General features: G+C 53.9%; 1 protein-coding gene and 1 long non-coding RNA gene across 2 annotated transcripts in view; one reads left to right on the top strand and one right to left on the bottom strand.

Moving 5' to 3' along the window:
- Positions 1–787: 787 nt before the first annotated feature.
- LOC109884076 (5,6-dihydroxyindole-2-carboxylic acid oxidase-like) overlaps positions 788–16,292 on the top strand; it is a 23,668-nt gene continuing 8,163 nt past the window's right edge. The window contains exons 1-3 of the mRNA XM_031815003.1: positions 788–893; positions 14,663–15,021; positions 16,017–16,125. Coding sequence (XP_031670863.1) covers positions 880–893; positions 14,663–15,021; positions 16,017–16,125 — 482 coding nt within the window. The 5' untranslated portion in view covers positions 788–879. The remainder of the gene's footprint in view (positions 894–14,662; positions 15,022–16,016; positions 16,126–16,292) is intronic.
- The window catches only part of LOC109884077 (uncharacterized), a 14,407-nt gene continuing 13,022 nt past the window's right edge, over positions 14,908–16,292 (bottom strand). The window contains exon 3 of the long non-coding RNA XR_002254292.2: positions 14,908–15,015. This is a non-coding gene — a long non-coding RNA (uncharacterized LOC109884077). The remainder of the gene's footprint in view (positions 15,016–16,292) is intronic.

The following is a 16,292-nucleotide window of genomic DNA, read 5'->3' as shown; positions in this document are numbered from 1 at the left end:
TGAAATAAACAACAAACCTGGTTTCAGAAAACAGATAAAGCACCTAGCACCTAGATAGGTAGTGTGTATTGATAGGTAGTGTGTATTGATAGGTAGTGTGTATTGATATGTAGTGTGTATTGATAGGTAGTGTGTATTGATAGGTAGTGTGTATTGATAGGTAGTGTGTATTGATATGTAGTGTGTATTGATAGGTAGTGTGTATTGATAGGTAGTGTGTATTGATAGGTAGTGTGTATTGATATGTAGTGTGTATTGATCTGTAATGTCTATTGATCTGTAATGTGTATTGATATGTAGTGTGTATTGATAGGTAATGTCTATTGATCTGTAATGTGTATTGATAGGTAGTGTGTATTGATAGGTAGTGTGTATTGATAGGTAGTGTGTATTGATAGGTAGTGTGTATTGATAGGTAATGTCTATTGATAGGTAATGTCTATTGATCTGTAATGTCTATTGATCTGTAATGTCTATTGATAGTGGTGGCTACGGGGGCCTTTTTAAATATATTTATTTAAATGTATTTCTGTCCTTCATCTGTTCTTGTCTATTGATGTTCTGTATTGGGTTAAGTTTCGTGTTTTGTGTGGAACGCGGTCCGTGTGTGAGTGAACTCCCAGATTGGCCTCCAGCTGGGTTGGGTTGAATCACGAGGCGAGGTTTGTGTGTGTGTGTGTGTGTGTGTGTGTGGGGCTCAGGGAGGAAAGGCCTAGTCATGCGGCAGAGTGTGTCTGTGTGTGTGTGTGTGGGGCTCAGGGAGGAAAGGCCTAGTCATGCGGCAGAGTGTGTGTGTGTGAGCAGTAGGCTATATGAGAGAGAAGGGGCCAATGGGCCGTCCCTAGTGGGTGATCAGTTGGACTGAGACAGAGGAACAGCATGCACTACCACAGGTAGGAACCAGCAACAGGTAGGAAACAGCAACAGGTAGGATACAACCACAGGTAGGAGACAGCAACAGGTAGGATACAACCACAGGTAGGAAACAGCAACAGGTAGGATACAACCACAGGTAGGAAACAGCAACAGGTAGGATACAACCACAGGTAGGAGACAGCAACAGGTAGGATACAACCACAGGTAGGAAACAGCAACAGGTAGGAAACAGCAACAGGTAGGATACAACCACAGGTAGGAAACATCAACAGGTAGGAGACAGCAACAGGTAGGAAACAGCAACAGGTAGGATACAACAACAGGTAGGAAACAGCAACAGGTAGGAAACAACAACAGGTAGGAGACAGCAACAGGTAGGAAACAGCAACAGGTAGGATACAACAACAGGTAGGAAACAGCAACAGGTAGGAAACAACAACAGGTAGGATACAACAACAGGTAGGAAACAGCAACAGGTAGGATACAACAACAGGTAGGAAACAGCAACAGGTAGGAAACAACAACAGGTAGGCACTACCACAGGTAGGAGACAGCAACAGGTAGGAGACAGCAACAGGTAGGAGACAGCAACAGGTAGGAGACAACAACAGGTAGGAGACAACGACAGGTAGGAGACAGCGACAGGTAGGAGACAGCAACAGGTAGGAGACAACAACAGGTAGGAGACAGCGACAGGTAGGAGACAGCGACAGGTAGGAGACAACAACAGGTAGGATACAGCGACAGGTAGGAGACAGCGACAGGTAGGAGACAGCGACAGGTAGGAGACAGCAACAGGTAGGAGGCAACAACAGGTAGGAGACAACAACAGGTAGGAGACAGCGACAGGTAGGAGACAGCAACAGGTAGGAGACAGCAACAGGTAGGAGCCAACAACAGGTAGGAGACAGCAACAGGTTAGTTGTTAATTAATTCATCTATTTAACTCATTTATTGACTTACCATCATTGATTTTGTATGATCTGTATATTTGTATCTTATTGATATGTCACTACGATACAGGGGCGGCAGGTAGCCTAGTGGTTAGAGGGGCGGCAGGTAGCCTAGTGGTTAGAGGGGCGGCAGGTAGTCTAGTGGTTAGAGGGGCGGCAGGTAGCCTAGTGGTTAGAGGGGCGGCAGGTAGCCTAGTGGTTAGAGGGGCGGCAGGTAGCCTAGTGGTTAGAGGGGCGGCAGGTAGCCTAGTGGTTAGAGGGGCGGCAGGTAGCCTAGTGGTTAGAGGGGCGGCAGGTAGCCTAGTGGTTAGAGGGGCGGCAGGTAGCCTAGTGGTTAGAGGGGCGGCAGGTAGCCTAGTGGTTAGAGGGGCGGCAGGGCAGGTAGCCTAGTGGTTAGAGGGGCGGCAGGTAGCCTAGTGGTTAGAGGGGCGGCAGGTAGCGCAGTACTAGGTTAGAGGGGCGGCAGGTAGCCTAGTGGTTAGAGGGGCGGCAGGTAGCCTAGTGGTTAGAGGGGCGGCAGGTAGCCTAGTGGTTAGAGGGGCGGCAGGTAGCCTAGTGGTTAGAGGGGCGGCAGGTAGCCTAGTGGTTACAGGGGCGGCAGGTAGCCTAGTGGTTACAGGGGCGGCAGGTAGCCTAGTGGTTAGAGGGGCGGCAGGTAGCCTAGTGGTTAGAGGGGCGGCAGGTAGCCTAGTGGTTAGAGGGGCGGCAGGTAGCCTAGTGGTTAGAGGGGCGGCAGGTAGCCTAGTGGTTAGAGGGGCGGCAGGTAGCCTAGTGGTTAGAGGGGCGGCAGGTAGCCTAGTGGTTAGAGGGGCGGCAGGTAGCCTAGTGGTTAGAGGGGCGGCAGTAGCCTAGTGGTTAGAGGGGCGGCAGGTAGCCTAGTGGTTAGAGGGGCGGCAGGTAGCCTAGTGGTTAGAGGGGCGGCAGGTAGCCTAGTGGTTAGAGGGGCGGCAGGTAGCCTATGGTTAGGGGTTAGAGGGGCGGAGGTAGCCTAGTGGTTAGAGGGGCGGCAGGTAGCCTAGTGGTTAGAGGGGCGGCAGGTAGCCTAGTGGTTAGAGGGGCGGCAGGTAGCCTAGTGGTTAGAGGGGCGGCAGGTAGCCTAGTGGTTAGAGGGGCGGCAGGTAGCCTAGTGGTTAGAGGGGCGGCAGGTAGCCTAGTGGTTAGAGGGGCGGCAGGTAGCCTAGTGGTTAGAGGGGCGGCAGGTAGCCTAGTGGTTAGAGGGCGCAGGCGTAGCTCACGGTAGAGGGGCGGCAGGTAGCCTAGTGGTTAGAGGGGCGGCAGGTTAGCCTAGTGGTTAGAGGGGCGGCAGGTAGCCTAGTGGTTAGAGGGGCGGCAGGTAGCCTAGTGGTTAGCGGCAGGTAGCCTAGTGGTTAGAGGGCGGGCAGGTAGCCTAGTGGTTAAGGGGCGGCAGGTAGCCTAGTGGTTAGAGGGGCGGCAGGTAGCCTAGTGGTCAGAGGGGCGGCAGGTAGCCTAGTGGTTAGAGGGGCGGCAAGGTAGTCTAGTGGATAGAGGGGCGGCAGGTAGCCTAAGTAGATAGAGGGGCGGCAGGTAGCCTAGTGGTTAGAGGGGCGGCAGGTAGCCTAGTGGTTAGAGGGGCGGCAGGTAGCCTAGTGGTTAGAGGGGCGGCAGGTAGCCTAGTGGATAGAGGGGCGGCAGGTAGCCTAGTGGATACAGGGGCGGCAGGTAGCCTAGTGGATACAGGGGCGGCAGGTAGCCTAGTGGATACAGGGCGGCAGGTAGCCTAGTAGCCTAGTGGTTAGAGGGGCGGCAGGTAGCCTAGTGGTTAGAGGGGCGGCAGGTAGCCTAGTTGGTTTAGAGGGGCGGCAGGTAGCCTAGTAGCCTAGTGGTTAGAGGGGCGGCAGGTAGCCTAGTGGTTAGAGGGGCGGCAGGTAGCCTAGTGGTTAGAGGGGGCGGCAGGTAGCCTAGTGGTTAGAGGGGCGGCATGTAGCCTAGTAGCCTAGTGGTTAGAGGGGCGGCAGGTAGCCTAGTAGCCTAGTGGTTATAGGGGCGGCAGGTAGCCTAGTGGTTAGAGGGGCGGCAGGTAGCCTAGTGGTTAGAGGGGCGGCAGGTAGCCTAGTGGTTAGAGGGGCGGCAGGTAGCCTAGTGGTTAGAGGGGCGGCAGGTAGCCTAGTGGTTAGAGGGGCGGCAGGTAGCCTAGTGGTTAGAGGGGCGGCAGGTAGCCTAGTGGTTAGAGGGGCGGCAGGTAGCCTAGTGGTTAGAGGGGCGGCAGGTAGCCTAGTGGTTAGAGGGGCGGCAGGTAGCCTAGTGGTTAGAGGGGCGGCAGGTAGCCTAGTGGTTAGAGGGGCGGCATGTAGCCTAGTGGATAGAGGGGCGGCAGGTAGCCTAGTGGTTAGAGGGGCGGCAGGTAGCCTAGTGGTTAGAGGGGCGGCATGTAGCCTAGTAGCCTAGTGGTTAGATGGGCGGCAGGTAGCCTAGTGGTTAGAGGGGCGGCAGGTAGCCTAGTGGTTAGAGGGGCGGCAGGTAGCCTAGTAGCCTAGTGGTTAGAGGGGCGGCAGGTAGCCTAGTGGTTAGAGGGGCGGCAGGTAGCCTAGTGGTTAGAGGGGCGGCAGGTAGCCTAGTGGTTAGAGGGGCGGCAGGTAGCCTAGTGGTTAGAGGGGCGGCAGGTAGCCTAGTGGTTAGAGGGGCGGCAGGTAGCCTAGTGGTTAGAGGGGCGGCAGGTAGCCTAGTGGTTAGAGGGGCGGCAGGTAGCCTAGTGGTTAGAGGGGCGGCATGTAGCCTAGTGGATAGAGGGGCGGCAGGTAGCTAGTGGTTTAGAGGGGCGGCAGGTAGCCTAGTGGTTAGAGGGGCGGCATGTAGCCTAGTAGCCTAGTGGTTAGAGGGGCGGCAGGTAGCCTAGTGGTTAGAGGGGCGGCAGGTAGCCTAGTGGTTAGAGGGGCGGCAGGTAGCCTAGTGGCCTAGTGGTTAGAGGGGCGGCAGGTAGCCTAGTGGTTAGAGGGGCGGCAGGTAGCCTAGTGGTTAGAGGGGCGGCAGGTAAGCCTAGTGGTTAGAGGGGCGGCAGGTAGCCTAGTGGTTAGAGGGGCGGCAGGTAGCCTAGTGGTTAGAGGGGCGGCAGGTAGCCTATTGGTTAGAGGGGCGGCAGGTAGCCTAGTGGTTAGAGGGGCGGCAGGTAGCCTAGTGGTTAGAGGGGCGGCAGGTAGCCTAGTGGTTAGAGGGGCGGCAGGTAGCCTAGTGGTTAGAGGGGGCAGCAGGTAGCCTAGTGGTTAGAGGGGCGGCAGGTAGCCTAGTGGTTAGAGGGGCGGCATGTAGCCTAGTGGATAGAGGGCGGCAGGTAGCCTAGTGTTAGGGGGCGGCAGGTAGTTGTTAGAGGGGCGGGCCGGTAGCCTAGTGGTTAGAGGGGCGGCAGGTAGCCTAGTAGCCTAGTGGTTAGAGGGGCGGCAGGTAGCCTAGTGGTTAGAGGGGCGGCAGGTAGTAGCCTAGTGGTTAGAGGGGCGGCAGGTAGCCTAGTAGCTAGTGGTAGAGGGGCGGCAGGTAGCCTAGTGGTTAGAGGGGCGGCAGGTAGCCTAGTGGTTAGAGGGGCGGCAGGTAGCCTAGTGGTTAGAGGGGCGGCAGGTAGCCTAGTGGTTAGAGGGGCGGCAGGTAGCCTAGTGGTAGAGGGCGGCAGGTAGCCTAGTGGTTAGAGGGGCGGCAGGTTTAGCCTAGTGGTTAGAGGGGCGGCAGGTAGCCTAGTGGTTAGAGGGGCGGCAGGTAGCCTAGTGGTTAGAGGGGCGGCAGGTAGCCTAGTGGTTAGAGGGGCGGCAGGTAGCCTAGTGGTTAGAGGGGCGGCAGGTAGCCTAGTGGTTAGAGGGGCGGGCAGGTAGCCTAGTGGTTTAGAGGGGCGGCAGGTAGCCTAGTGGTTAGAGGGGCGGCAGGTAGCCTAGTGGTTAGAGGGGCGGCAGGGTAGCCTAGTGGTTAGAGGGGCGGCAGGTAGCCTAGTGGTTAGAGGGGCGGCAGGTAGCCCTAGTGGGATAGAGGGGCGGCAGGTAGCCTAGTGGTTAGAGGGGGCGGCAGGTAGCCTAGTGGTTAGAGGGGCGGCAGGTAGCCTAGTGGTTAGAGGGGAGGCAGGTAGCCTAGTGGATAGAGGGGCGGCAGGTTAGCCTAGTGGTTAGAGGGGCGGCAGGTAGCCTAGTAGCCTAGTGGTTAGAGGGGCGGCAGGGTAGCCTAGTGGTTACAGGGGCGGCAGGTAGCCTAGTGGTTAGAGGGGCGGCAGGTAGGCCTAGTGGTTAGAGGGGCGGCAGGTAGCCTAGTGGTTAGAGGGGCGGAGGTAGCCTAGTGGTTAGAGGGGGAGGCAGGTAGCCTAGTGGATAGAGGGGCGGCAGGTAGCCTAGTGGTTAGAGGGGCGGCAGGTAGCCTAGTAGCCTAGTGTTAGAGGGGCGGCAGGTAGCCTAGTGGTTAGAGGGGCGGCAGGTAGCCTAGTGGTTAGAGGGCGGCAGGTAGCCTAGTGGTTACAGGGCGGCAGGTAGCCTAGTGGTTACAGGGGCGGCAGGTAGCCTAGTGGTTAGAGGGGCGGCAGGTAGCCTAGTGGTTAGAGGGGCGGCAGGTAGCCTAGTGGTTAGAGGGCGGCAGGTAGCCTAGTGGTTAGAGGGGCGGCAGTAGCCTAGTGGTTAGAGGGGCGGCAGGTAGCCTAGTGGTTAGAGGGCGGCAGGTAGCCTAGTGGTTAGAGGGGCGGCAGGTAGCCTAGTGGTTAGAGGGGCGGCATGTAGCCTAGTGGATAGAGGGGCGGCAGGTAGCCTAGTGGTTAGAGGGGCGGCATGTAGCCTAGTAGCCTAGTGGTTAGAGGGGCGGCAGGTAGCCTAGTGGTTAGAGGGGCGGCAGGTAGCCTAGTGGTTAGAGGGCGGCAGGTAGCCTAGTGGCCTAGTGGTTAGAGGGGCGGCAGGTAGCCTAGTGGTTAGAGGGGCGGCAGGTAGCCTAGTGGTTAGAGGGGCGGCAGGTAGCCTAGTGGTTAGAGGGGCGGCAGGTAGCCTAGTGGTTAGAGGGGCGGCAGGTAGCCTAGTGGTTAGAGGGGCGGCAGGTAGCCCTAGTGGTTAGAGGGGCGGCAGGTAGCCTAGTGGTTAGAGGGGCGGCAGGTAGCCTAGTGGTTAGAGGGGCGGCAGGTAGCCTAGTGGTTAGAGGGGCGGCAGGTAGCCTAGTGGTTAGAGGGGCGGCAGGTAGCCTAGTGGTTAGAGGGGCGGCATGTAGCCTAGTGGATAGAGGGGCGGCAGGTAGCCTAGTGGTTAGAGGGGCGGCAGGTAGCCTAGTGGTTAGAGGGGCGGCATGTAGCCTAGTAGCCTAGTGGTTAGAGGGGCGGCAGGTAGCCTAGTGGTTAGAGGGGCGGCAGGTAGCCTAGTGGTTAGAGGGGCGGCAGGTAGCCTAGTAGCCTAGTGGTTAGAGGGGCGGCAGGTAGCCTAGTGGTTAGAGGGGCGGCAGGTAGCCTAGTGGTTAGAGGGGCGGCAGGTAGCCTAGTGGTTAGAGGGGCGGCAGGTAGCCTAGTGGTTAGAGGGGCGGCAGGTAGCCTAGTGGTTAGAGGGGCGGCAGGTAGCCTAGTGGTTAGAGGGGCGGCAGGTAGCCTAGTGGTTAGAGGGGCGGCAGGTAGCCTAGTGGTTAGAGGGGCGGCAGGTAGCCTAGTGGTTAGAGGGGCGGCAGGTAGCCTAGTGGTTAGAGGGGCGGCAGGTAGCCTAGTGGATAGAGGGGCGGCAGGTAGCCTAGTGGTTAGAGGGGCGGCAGGTAGCCTAGTGGTTAGAGGGGCGGCAGGTAGCCTAGTGGTTAGAGGGGCGGCAGGTAGCCTAGTGGATAGAGGGGCGGCAGGTAGCCTAGTGGTTAGAGGGGCGGCAGGTAGCCTAGTGGTTAGAGGGGCGGCATGTAGCCTAGTGGATAGAGGGGCGGCAGGTAGCCTAGTGGTTAGAGGGGCGGCAGGTAGCCTAGTGGTTAGAGGGGCGGCATGTAGCCTAGTGGTTAGAGGGGCGGCAGGTAGCCTAGTGGTTAGAGGGGCGGCAGGTAGCCTAGTGGTTAGAGGGGCGGCAGGTAGCCTAGTAGCCTAGTGGTTAGAGGGGCGGCAGGTAGCCTAGTGGTTAGAGGGGCGGCAGGTAGCCTAGTGGTTAGAGGGGCGGCAGGTAGCCTAGTGGTTAGAGGGGCGGCAGGTAGCCTAGTGGTTAGAGGGGCGGCAGGTAGCCTAGTGGTTAGAGGGGCGGCAGGTAGCCTAGTGGTTAGAGGGGCGGCAGGTAGCCTAGTGGTTAGAGGGGCGACAGGTAGCCTAGTGGTTAGAGGGGCGGCAGGTAGCCTAGTGGTTAGAGGGGCGGCAGGTAGCCTAGTGGTTAGAGGGGCGGCAGGTAGCCTAGTGGATAGAGGGGCGGCAGGTAGCCTAGTGGTTAGAGGGGCGGCAGGTAGCCTAGTGGTTAGAGGGGCGGCAGGTAGCCTAGTGGTTAGAGGGGCGGCAGGTAGCCTAGTGGATAGAGGGGCGGCAGGTAGCCTAGTAGCCTAGTGGATAGAGGGGCGGCAGGTAGCCTAGTAGCCTAGTGGTTAGAGGGGCGGCAGGTAGCCTAGTAGCCTAGTGGTTAGAGGGGCAGCAGGTAGCCTAGTGGTTAGAGGGGCAGCAGGTAGCCTAGTGGTTAATGGGGCGGCAGGTAGCCTAGTAGCCTAGTGGATAGAGGGGCGGCATGTAGCCTAGTGGATAGAGGGGCGGCAGGTAGCCTAGTAGCCTAGTGGTTAGAGGGGCGGCAGGTAGCCTAGTGGTTAGAGGGGCGGCAGGTAGCCTAGTAGCCTAGTGGATAGAGGGGCGGCAGGTAGCCTAGTAGACTAGTGGTTAGAGGGGCGGCAGGTAGCCTAGTGGTTAGAGGGGCGGCAGGTAGCCTAGTGGTTAGAGGGGCGGCAGGTAGCCTAGTGGTTAGAGGGGCGGCAGGTAGCCTAGTGGTTAGAGGGGCGGCAGGTAGCCTAGTGGATAGAGGGGCGGCAGGTAGCCTAGTAGCCTAGTGGATAGAGGGGCGGCAGGTAGCCTAGTGGTTAGAGGGGCGGCAGGTAGCCTAGTGGTTAGAGGGGCGGCAGGTAGCCTAGTGGTTAGATGGGCGGCAGGTAGCCTAGTGGTTAGAGGGGCGGCAGGTAGTCTAGTGGTTAGAGGGGCGGCAGGTAGCCTAGTAGCCTAGTGGTTAGAGGGGCGGCAGGTAGCCTAGTAGCCTAGTGGTTAGAGGGGCGGCAGGTAGCCTAGTAGCCTAGTGGTTAGAGGGGCGGCAGGTAGCCCAGTGGTTTAGAGGGTTAGCCTAGTGGTTCGATTGTCGGCAGGTAGCCTAGTAGCCTAGTGGTTAGAGGGGCGGCAGGTAGCCTAGTGGTTAGAGGGTTAGCCTAGTGGTTCGAGGGGCGGCAGGTAGCCTAGTAGCCTAGTGGTTAGAGGGGCGGCAGGTAGCCTAGTGGTTAGAGGGTTAGCCTAGTGGTTCGAGGGGCGGCAGGTAGCCTAGTAGCCTAGTGGTTAGAGGGGCGGCAGGTAGCCTAGTGGTTAGACTGTTGGACTAGGAACCAGAAGGTTGCTAGATCAAATCCCCGAGTTGACTAGGTAAATCTCTGTCGTTCTGCTCCTGAACAAAGCAGTTAACCCACTGTTCCTAGTCTGTGTGTTCTTTACTGACTTGCCTAGCGAACTAATGAAACACAGCGACAGGCTTGATAAGGAATTATATACTGATATTTATTTTATGGGTCTATAGACATTTAAATTGTCTGGTATTATATGGGAGAACAACAGATCGCTGGTTTATTTATAGTAGGCTACAAAGACAGCGGATTGAGTTTATGGGTGAAGGAGATTCTCCTTCGTCAGACAGCTGGACCTAGTTTCCATTCTGTGAAACATCACTGAGAGAAACTGAGAATCTTATTGGCGATTGGGATTTTAAAACATTTAAAAAAACTTTATTGAACAAGTCAGTTAAGAACAAATGATTATTTATATTGACGGTTTACAAAACCCAGACGACGCTGGATCTCACTATGGGACTCTAATACAGCCTGGATTTGAACCAGGGTCTGTAGTGACGCCTGTAGCACTGAGATGCAGTGTCTTAGACCGCTGTGATACAGACTGGATTTGAACCAGGGTCTGTAGTGACGCCTGTAGCACTGAGATGCAGTGTCTTAGACCGCTGTGATACAGACTGGATTTGAACCAGGGTCTGTAGTGACGCCTGTAGCACTGAGATGCAGTGTCTTAGACCGCTGTGATACAGACTGGATTTGAACCAGGGTCTGTAGTGACGCCTGTAGCACTGAGATGCAGTGTGTCAGACCGCTGAACCAGGGTCTGTAGTGATGCCTGTAGCACTGAGATGCAGTGTCTCAGACCGCTGTGATACAGCCTGGACTTGAACCAGGGTCTGTAGTGACGCCTGTAGCACTGAGATGCAGTGTCTCAGACCGCTGTGATACAGACTGGATTTGAACCAGGGTCTGTAGTGACACCTCTACTACTGAGATGCAGTGTCTTAGACCGCTGTGATACAGTCTGGATTTGAACCAGGGTCTGTAGTGACGCCTCTACTACTGAGATGCAGTGTCTCAGACCGCTGTGATACAGCCTGGATATGAACCAGGGTCTGTAGTGACGCCTGTAGCACTGAGATGCAGTGTCTCAGACCGCTGTGATACAGCCTGGATTTGAACCAGGGTCTGTAGTGACGCCTGTAGCACTGAGATGCAGTGTCTCAGACCGCTGTGATACAGCCTGGATTTGAACCAGGGTCTGTAGTGACGCCTCTACTACTGAGATGCAGTGTCTCAGACCGCTGTGATACATTCTGGATTTGAACCAGGGTCTGTAGTGACGCCTCTACTACTGAGATGCAGTGTCTCAGACCGCTGTGATACAGTCTGGATTTGAACCAGGGTCTGTAGTGACGCCTCTACTACTGAGATGCAGTGTCTCAGACCGCTGTGATACAGCCTGGATATGAACCAGGGTCTGTAGTGACGCCTGTAGCACTGAGATGCAGTGTCTTAGACCGCTGTGATACAGCCTGGATTTGAACCAGGGTCTGTAGTGACGCCTGTAGCACTGAGATGCAGTGTCTCAGACCGCTGTGATACAGCCTGGATTTGAACCAGGGTCTGTAGTGACGCCTGTAGCACTGAGATGCAGTGTCTCAGACCGCTGTGATATAGCCTGGATTTGAACCAGGGTCTGTAGTGATGCCTGTAGCACTGAGTTGCAGTGTCTCAGACCGCTGTGATACAGCCCGGATATGAACCAGGGTCTGTAGTGACGCCTGTAGCACTGAGATGCAGTGTCTCAGACCGCTGTGATATAGCCTGGATTTGAACCAGGGTCTGTAGTGATGCCTGTAGCACTGAGATGCAGTGTCTTAGACCGCTGTGATATAGACTGGATTTGAACCAGGGTCTGTAGTGACGCCTGTAGCACTGAGATGCAGTGTCTTAGACCGCTGTGATATAGACTGGATTTGAACCAGGGTCTGTAGTGACGCCTGTAGCACTGAGATGCAGTGTCTTAGACCGCTGTGATATAGACTGGATTTGAACCAGGGTCTGTAGTGACGCCTCTACTACTGAGATGCAGTGTCTCAGACCGCTGTGATATAGTCTGGATTTGAACCAGGGTCTGTAGTGACGCCTCTACTACTGAGATGCAGTGTCTCAGACCGCTGTGATACAGTCTGGATTTGAACCAGGGTGTCTGTAGTGACACTATGTTTACATACTCATCTCATATGTATATACTGTACTCGATACCATCTACTGTATCTTGCCTATGCCGCTCTGTACCATCACTCATTCATATATCTTTATGTACATATTCTTTATCCCTTTACACTTGTGTGTATAAGACAGTAGTTTTGGAATTGTTAGTTAGATTACTCGTTGGTTATTACTGCGTTGTCGGAACTAGAAGCACAAGCATTTCGCTACACTCGCATTAACATCTGCTAACCATGTGTAAGTGACATAAAAATTTGATTTGATTTGACGCCTGTAGCATTGAGATGCAGTGTCTTAGACCGCTGTGATACAGCCTGGATTTGAACCAGGGTCTGTAGTGACGCCTGTAGAACACTTTTGATAATGGTTTAGAAAGTAGAACTTGTTCGTTGTCTTTGGCTCGATAAGTTATTCGGAGGGAAAGGGAATTATTGGGAATCATAAAGGGAATTATAACAAAGGGAATGGTTAATTTCAGAGATAAAAGGGATGTGCTGAAGCTGGCATACGTTTGGGCAAGAAAACATCTCCAATCCTTTGTGATAATCTGATATCTGATGAGTGTGGAGTCTGAGGCTGAGCTGGGCTTGGCACTCAAAAATGGACCAGCCTTTGTTTCAACTCTCTAACTACATATCTCTCTCTGTGTCTCTCTCTCTCTCAATGCAAATCAATTCAAGGGGCTTTATTGGCATGGGAAACATGTGTTAACATTGCCAAAGCAAGTGAGGTAGATAATATATAAAGTGAAGTAAACAATAAAAATTAACAGTAAACATTACACATACAGAAGTTTCAAAACAGTAAAGACATTACAAATGTCATATTATATATATATACAGTGTTGTAACAATGTACAAATGGTTAAAGAACACAAGGGAAAATAAATAAGCATAAATATGGGTTGTATTTACAATGGTGTTACAGCCTCACACTGAGATGCAGTGTCTCAGACCACTGTGATACAGCCTGGATTTGAACCAGGGTCTGTAGTGACGCCTCTAGTACTGAGATGCAGTGTCTCAGACCGCTGTGATACAGCCTGGATTTGAACCAGGGTCTGTAGTGACGCCTCTACTACTGAGATGCAGTGTCTCAGACCGCTGTGATACAGCCTGGATTTGAACCAGGGTCTGTAGTGACGCCTGTAGCACTGAGATGCAGTGACTCAGACCGCTGTGATACAGTCTGGATTTGAACCAGGGTCTGTAGTGACGCCTGTAGCATCTTGCTGCTGTGATGCACACTGTGGAATTTCACCCAGTAGATATGGGAGTTTATCAAATTCGGGTTTGTTTTGGAATTCTTTGTGGATCTGTGTAATCTGAGGGAAATATGTCTCTCTAATATGGTCATACATTGGGCAGGAGGTTAGGAAGTGCAGCTCAGTTTCCAACTCATTTTGTGGGCAGTGAGCACATAGCCTGTCTTCTCTTGAGAGCCATGTCTGTCTACGGCAGCCTTTCTCAATAGCAAGGCTATACTCACTGAGTCTGTACATAGTCAAAGCTTTCCTTAATTTTGGGTCAGTCACAGTGGTCAGGTATTCTGCCGCTGTGTACTCTCTGTGTAGGGCCAAATAGCATTCTAGTTTGCTCTGTTTTTTGTAAATTCTTTCCAATGTGTCAAGTAATTATCTTTTTGTTTTCTCATGATTTGGTTGGGTCTAATTGTGCTGCTGTCCTGGGGCTCTGTAGGGTGTGTTTGTGTTTGTGAACAGAGCCCCAGGACCAGCTTGCTTAGGAGACTCTTATCCAGGTTCATCTCTCTGTAGGTGAGGGCTTTGTTATGGAAGGTTTGGGAATCGCTTCATTTTAAGTGGTCGTAGAATTTAAGGTCACTTTTCTGGATTTTGATAATTAGTGGGTATCGGCCTAATTCTGCTCTGCATGCATTATTTGGTGTTTTACGTTGTACATGGGGGAAATTTTTGCAGAATTCTGCATGCAGTCTCAGTTTCAGGGCAGCTCTCGGCAGGGTAGCCTAGTGGTTAGAGCGTTGGATTAATAACTGAAAAGTTGCAAGATCGAATCTCCGAGCTGACAAGGTAAAAATCTGTTGTCCTGAACAAGGCAGTTAACCCACTGTTCCTAGGCCGTCATTGAAAATAAGAATTTGTTCTTAACTGACTTGCCTAGTTAAATAAAAATAAAAATATATATTTGGTGTTTGTCCCATTTTGTGAAGTCTTGGTTGGTGAGCAGGACCCCAGACCCCACAACCATAAAGGGCAATGGGTTCTATAACTGATTCAAGTATTTTTAGCCAGATCCCCCCCCCCCCCCCCCCCCCCAAAAACACTTGTTTGTGTACATGGATTTTATAATGTCGTATGTTTTACCCCCAACACCACTTTCCATCAGTTTGTATAGCAGACCCTCAGGCCAGATTGAGTCAAAGGCTTTTTTGAAATCAACAAAGCATGAGAAGACTTGCCTTTGTTTTGGTTTGTTTGTTTGTCAATTAGGGTGTGCAGGGTGAATACATGGTCTGTTGTACGGTCATTAGGGTGTGCAGGGTGAATACATGGTCTGTTGTACGGTCATTAGGGTGTGCAGGGTGAATACATGGTCTGTTGTACGGTCATTAGGGTGTGCAGGGTGAATACATGGTCTGTTGTACGGTAATTTGGTTAAAAGCCAATTTGACATTTGCTCAGTACATTGTTTTCATTGAGGAAATGTACGAGTCTGCTGTTAATAATAATGCAGAGGATTTTTCCAAGGTTGCTGTTGATGCATATCCCTGTTGACGCTCTCCTCTCTCTCTGCTCTCCTCTGTCTCTCACTTCCTCTCTCTCTCTCTCTGCTCTCCTCTGTCTCTCACTTCCTCTCTCTCTCTGCTCTGCTCTCCTCTCTCTCTCTCTGTCTCTCACTTCCTCTCTCTGCTCTGCTCTCCTCTGTCTCTCACTTCCTCTCTCTCCATCTCTGCTCTGCTCTCCTCTGTCTCTCACTTCCTCTCTCTCCATCTCTCAATTCAATTCAAGGGCTTGGAAACATATGTTTACATTGCCAAAGAAAGTGAAGAATATAATAAACAAAAGTGAAATAAACAATAAACGTTTAGAGTAAACATTACACTCATAGAAGTTCCAAAAGAATAAAGACAAATGTCATATTACGTAGATATACAGAGTTGTAATGATCTCTCTCTCCCTGCTCCAGTATGTGTTGTCTGGGTCTCCTGGTGGTGGTGGCTCTGACCCCGTGGACCCTGGCACAGTTCCCCAGAGAATGTGTCACCTCAGCGGGGCTACGGAGCGGCCAGTGCTGCCCCTCTCCCACTGGAGCCCTGGACGACGAGTGTGGTTCTGCCACAGCGAGGGGTCAGTGTGTGGCCGTAGCTGCCGACAGCCACCGCCACGGCCCCCAGTACCCACATGACGGCCGGGACGACCGGGAACGCTGGCCGTTAAGGTTCTTTAACCGGACGTGCCGGTGTAACGGGAGCTTTGCGGGGTATAACTGTGGCCGGTGCCGGTATGGACTCACCGGACCGAACTGTGATCAGAGGATATCTGTGGGTAAGAGAGAGGGAGGTGGATTTATTTATCTGATTGGATATAGTCTCTTTCTTCACTCTCGTTCCTACTTCCTTCAAAATAAAATAGATAATAAATATATTTATTCTCCATCCTCCATCCTCCCTCCCTCCTCCATCCATCCATCCTCCCCACCTCCATCCATCCACCCTCCCTCCCTCCCTCCATCCATCCATCCATCCATTCCTCCCTCCCTCCCTGCTTCCCTCCCTCCCTCCCTCCATCCTCCCTCCCTCCCTCCATCCTCCCCTCTTCCTCCCTCCCTCCATCCATCCTCCCTCCTGCTGCTTCCCTCCCTCCCTCCATCCTCCCTGCGTCCCTCCCTCCCTCCATCCTCCCACCCTCACTCCATCCCTCCTCCCTCCTCCTTCCCTCCCTCGTCCCTCCCTCCATCCTCCCTCCATCCTCCCTCCCTGCTTCCTCCCTCCCTCCATCTTCCATCCATCCTCCCTCCCTCCCTCCCCCTCCCTCCCTCCCTCCATCCTGCCTCCCTCCTCCCTCCATCCATCCTCCCCGCTTCCCTCCCTCCCTCCATCGTCCCTCCCTCCCTCCATCCATCCTCCCTCCCTCCCCCTGCTTCCCTCCCTCCCTCCAACCTACCTGCTTCCCTCCCTCCCTCCTCCCTCCCTCCTCCCTTCATCCATCCTCCCTCCCTCCTCCCTGCTTCCCTCCCTCCATCCATCCTCCCTCCCTCCCCCCTGCTTCCCTCCCTCCCTCCAACCTACCTGCTTCCCTCCCTCCCTCCTCCCTCCCTCCTCCCTTCATCCATCCTCCCTCCCTCCTCCCTGCTTCCCTCCCTCCATCCTCCCTCCCTGCTTCCCTCCCTCCCTCCATCCTCCCTCCCTCCATCCATCCTCCCTCCTCCCTGATTCCCTCCCTCCCTGCTTCCCTCCCTGCTTCCCTCCCTGCTTCCCTCCCTCCCTCTCTCCATCCTCCCTCCATCCTCCCTGCCTCCCTCCATCCCTCTCTCTCTCCAGTCAGGAGGAATGTGATGCAGATGAGTTCAGCAGAGAAGCAGGCGTTTGTGAACTCTCTGGACCAGGCCAAGAGGACCGTCCACCCTGACCTGGTCATCTGCACACGACGGTAACCAGTTTGATGGTGCTGTGATCTTATCTTAATGATCGCAGATCGATTGCTTCGATCTGATTGTGCATCGGAACCAAATAACTGAAACTTCATCACCATTCAACATTCATCTGTTTAGATCAAATATAATCTCATTCGTTGGAGAATTGGAGGCTAGAGTTTAG

This window comes from Oncorhynchus kisutch, unplaced genomic scaffold (genome assembly GCF_002021735.2).
Source record: "Oncorhynchus kisutch isolate 150728-3 unplaced genomic scaffold, Okis_V2 Okis07a-Okis12b_hom, whole genome shotgun sequence".
Taxonomy (NCBI): domain Eukaryota; kingdom Metazoa; phylum Chordata; class Actinopteri; order Salmoniformes; family Salmonidae; genus Oncorhynchus; species Oncorhynchus kisutch.
The sequence above is the reverse complement of the archived record's forward strand: the minus strand, read 5'-3'. Positions and strand labels throughout refer to the sequence as shown.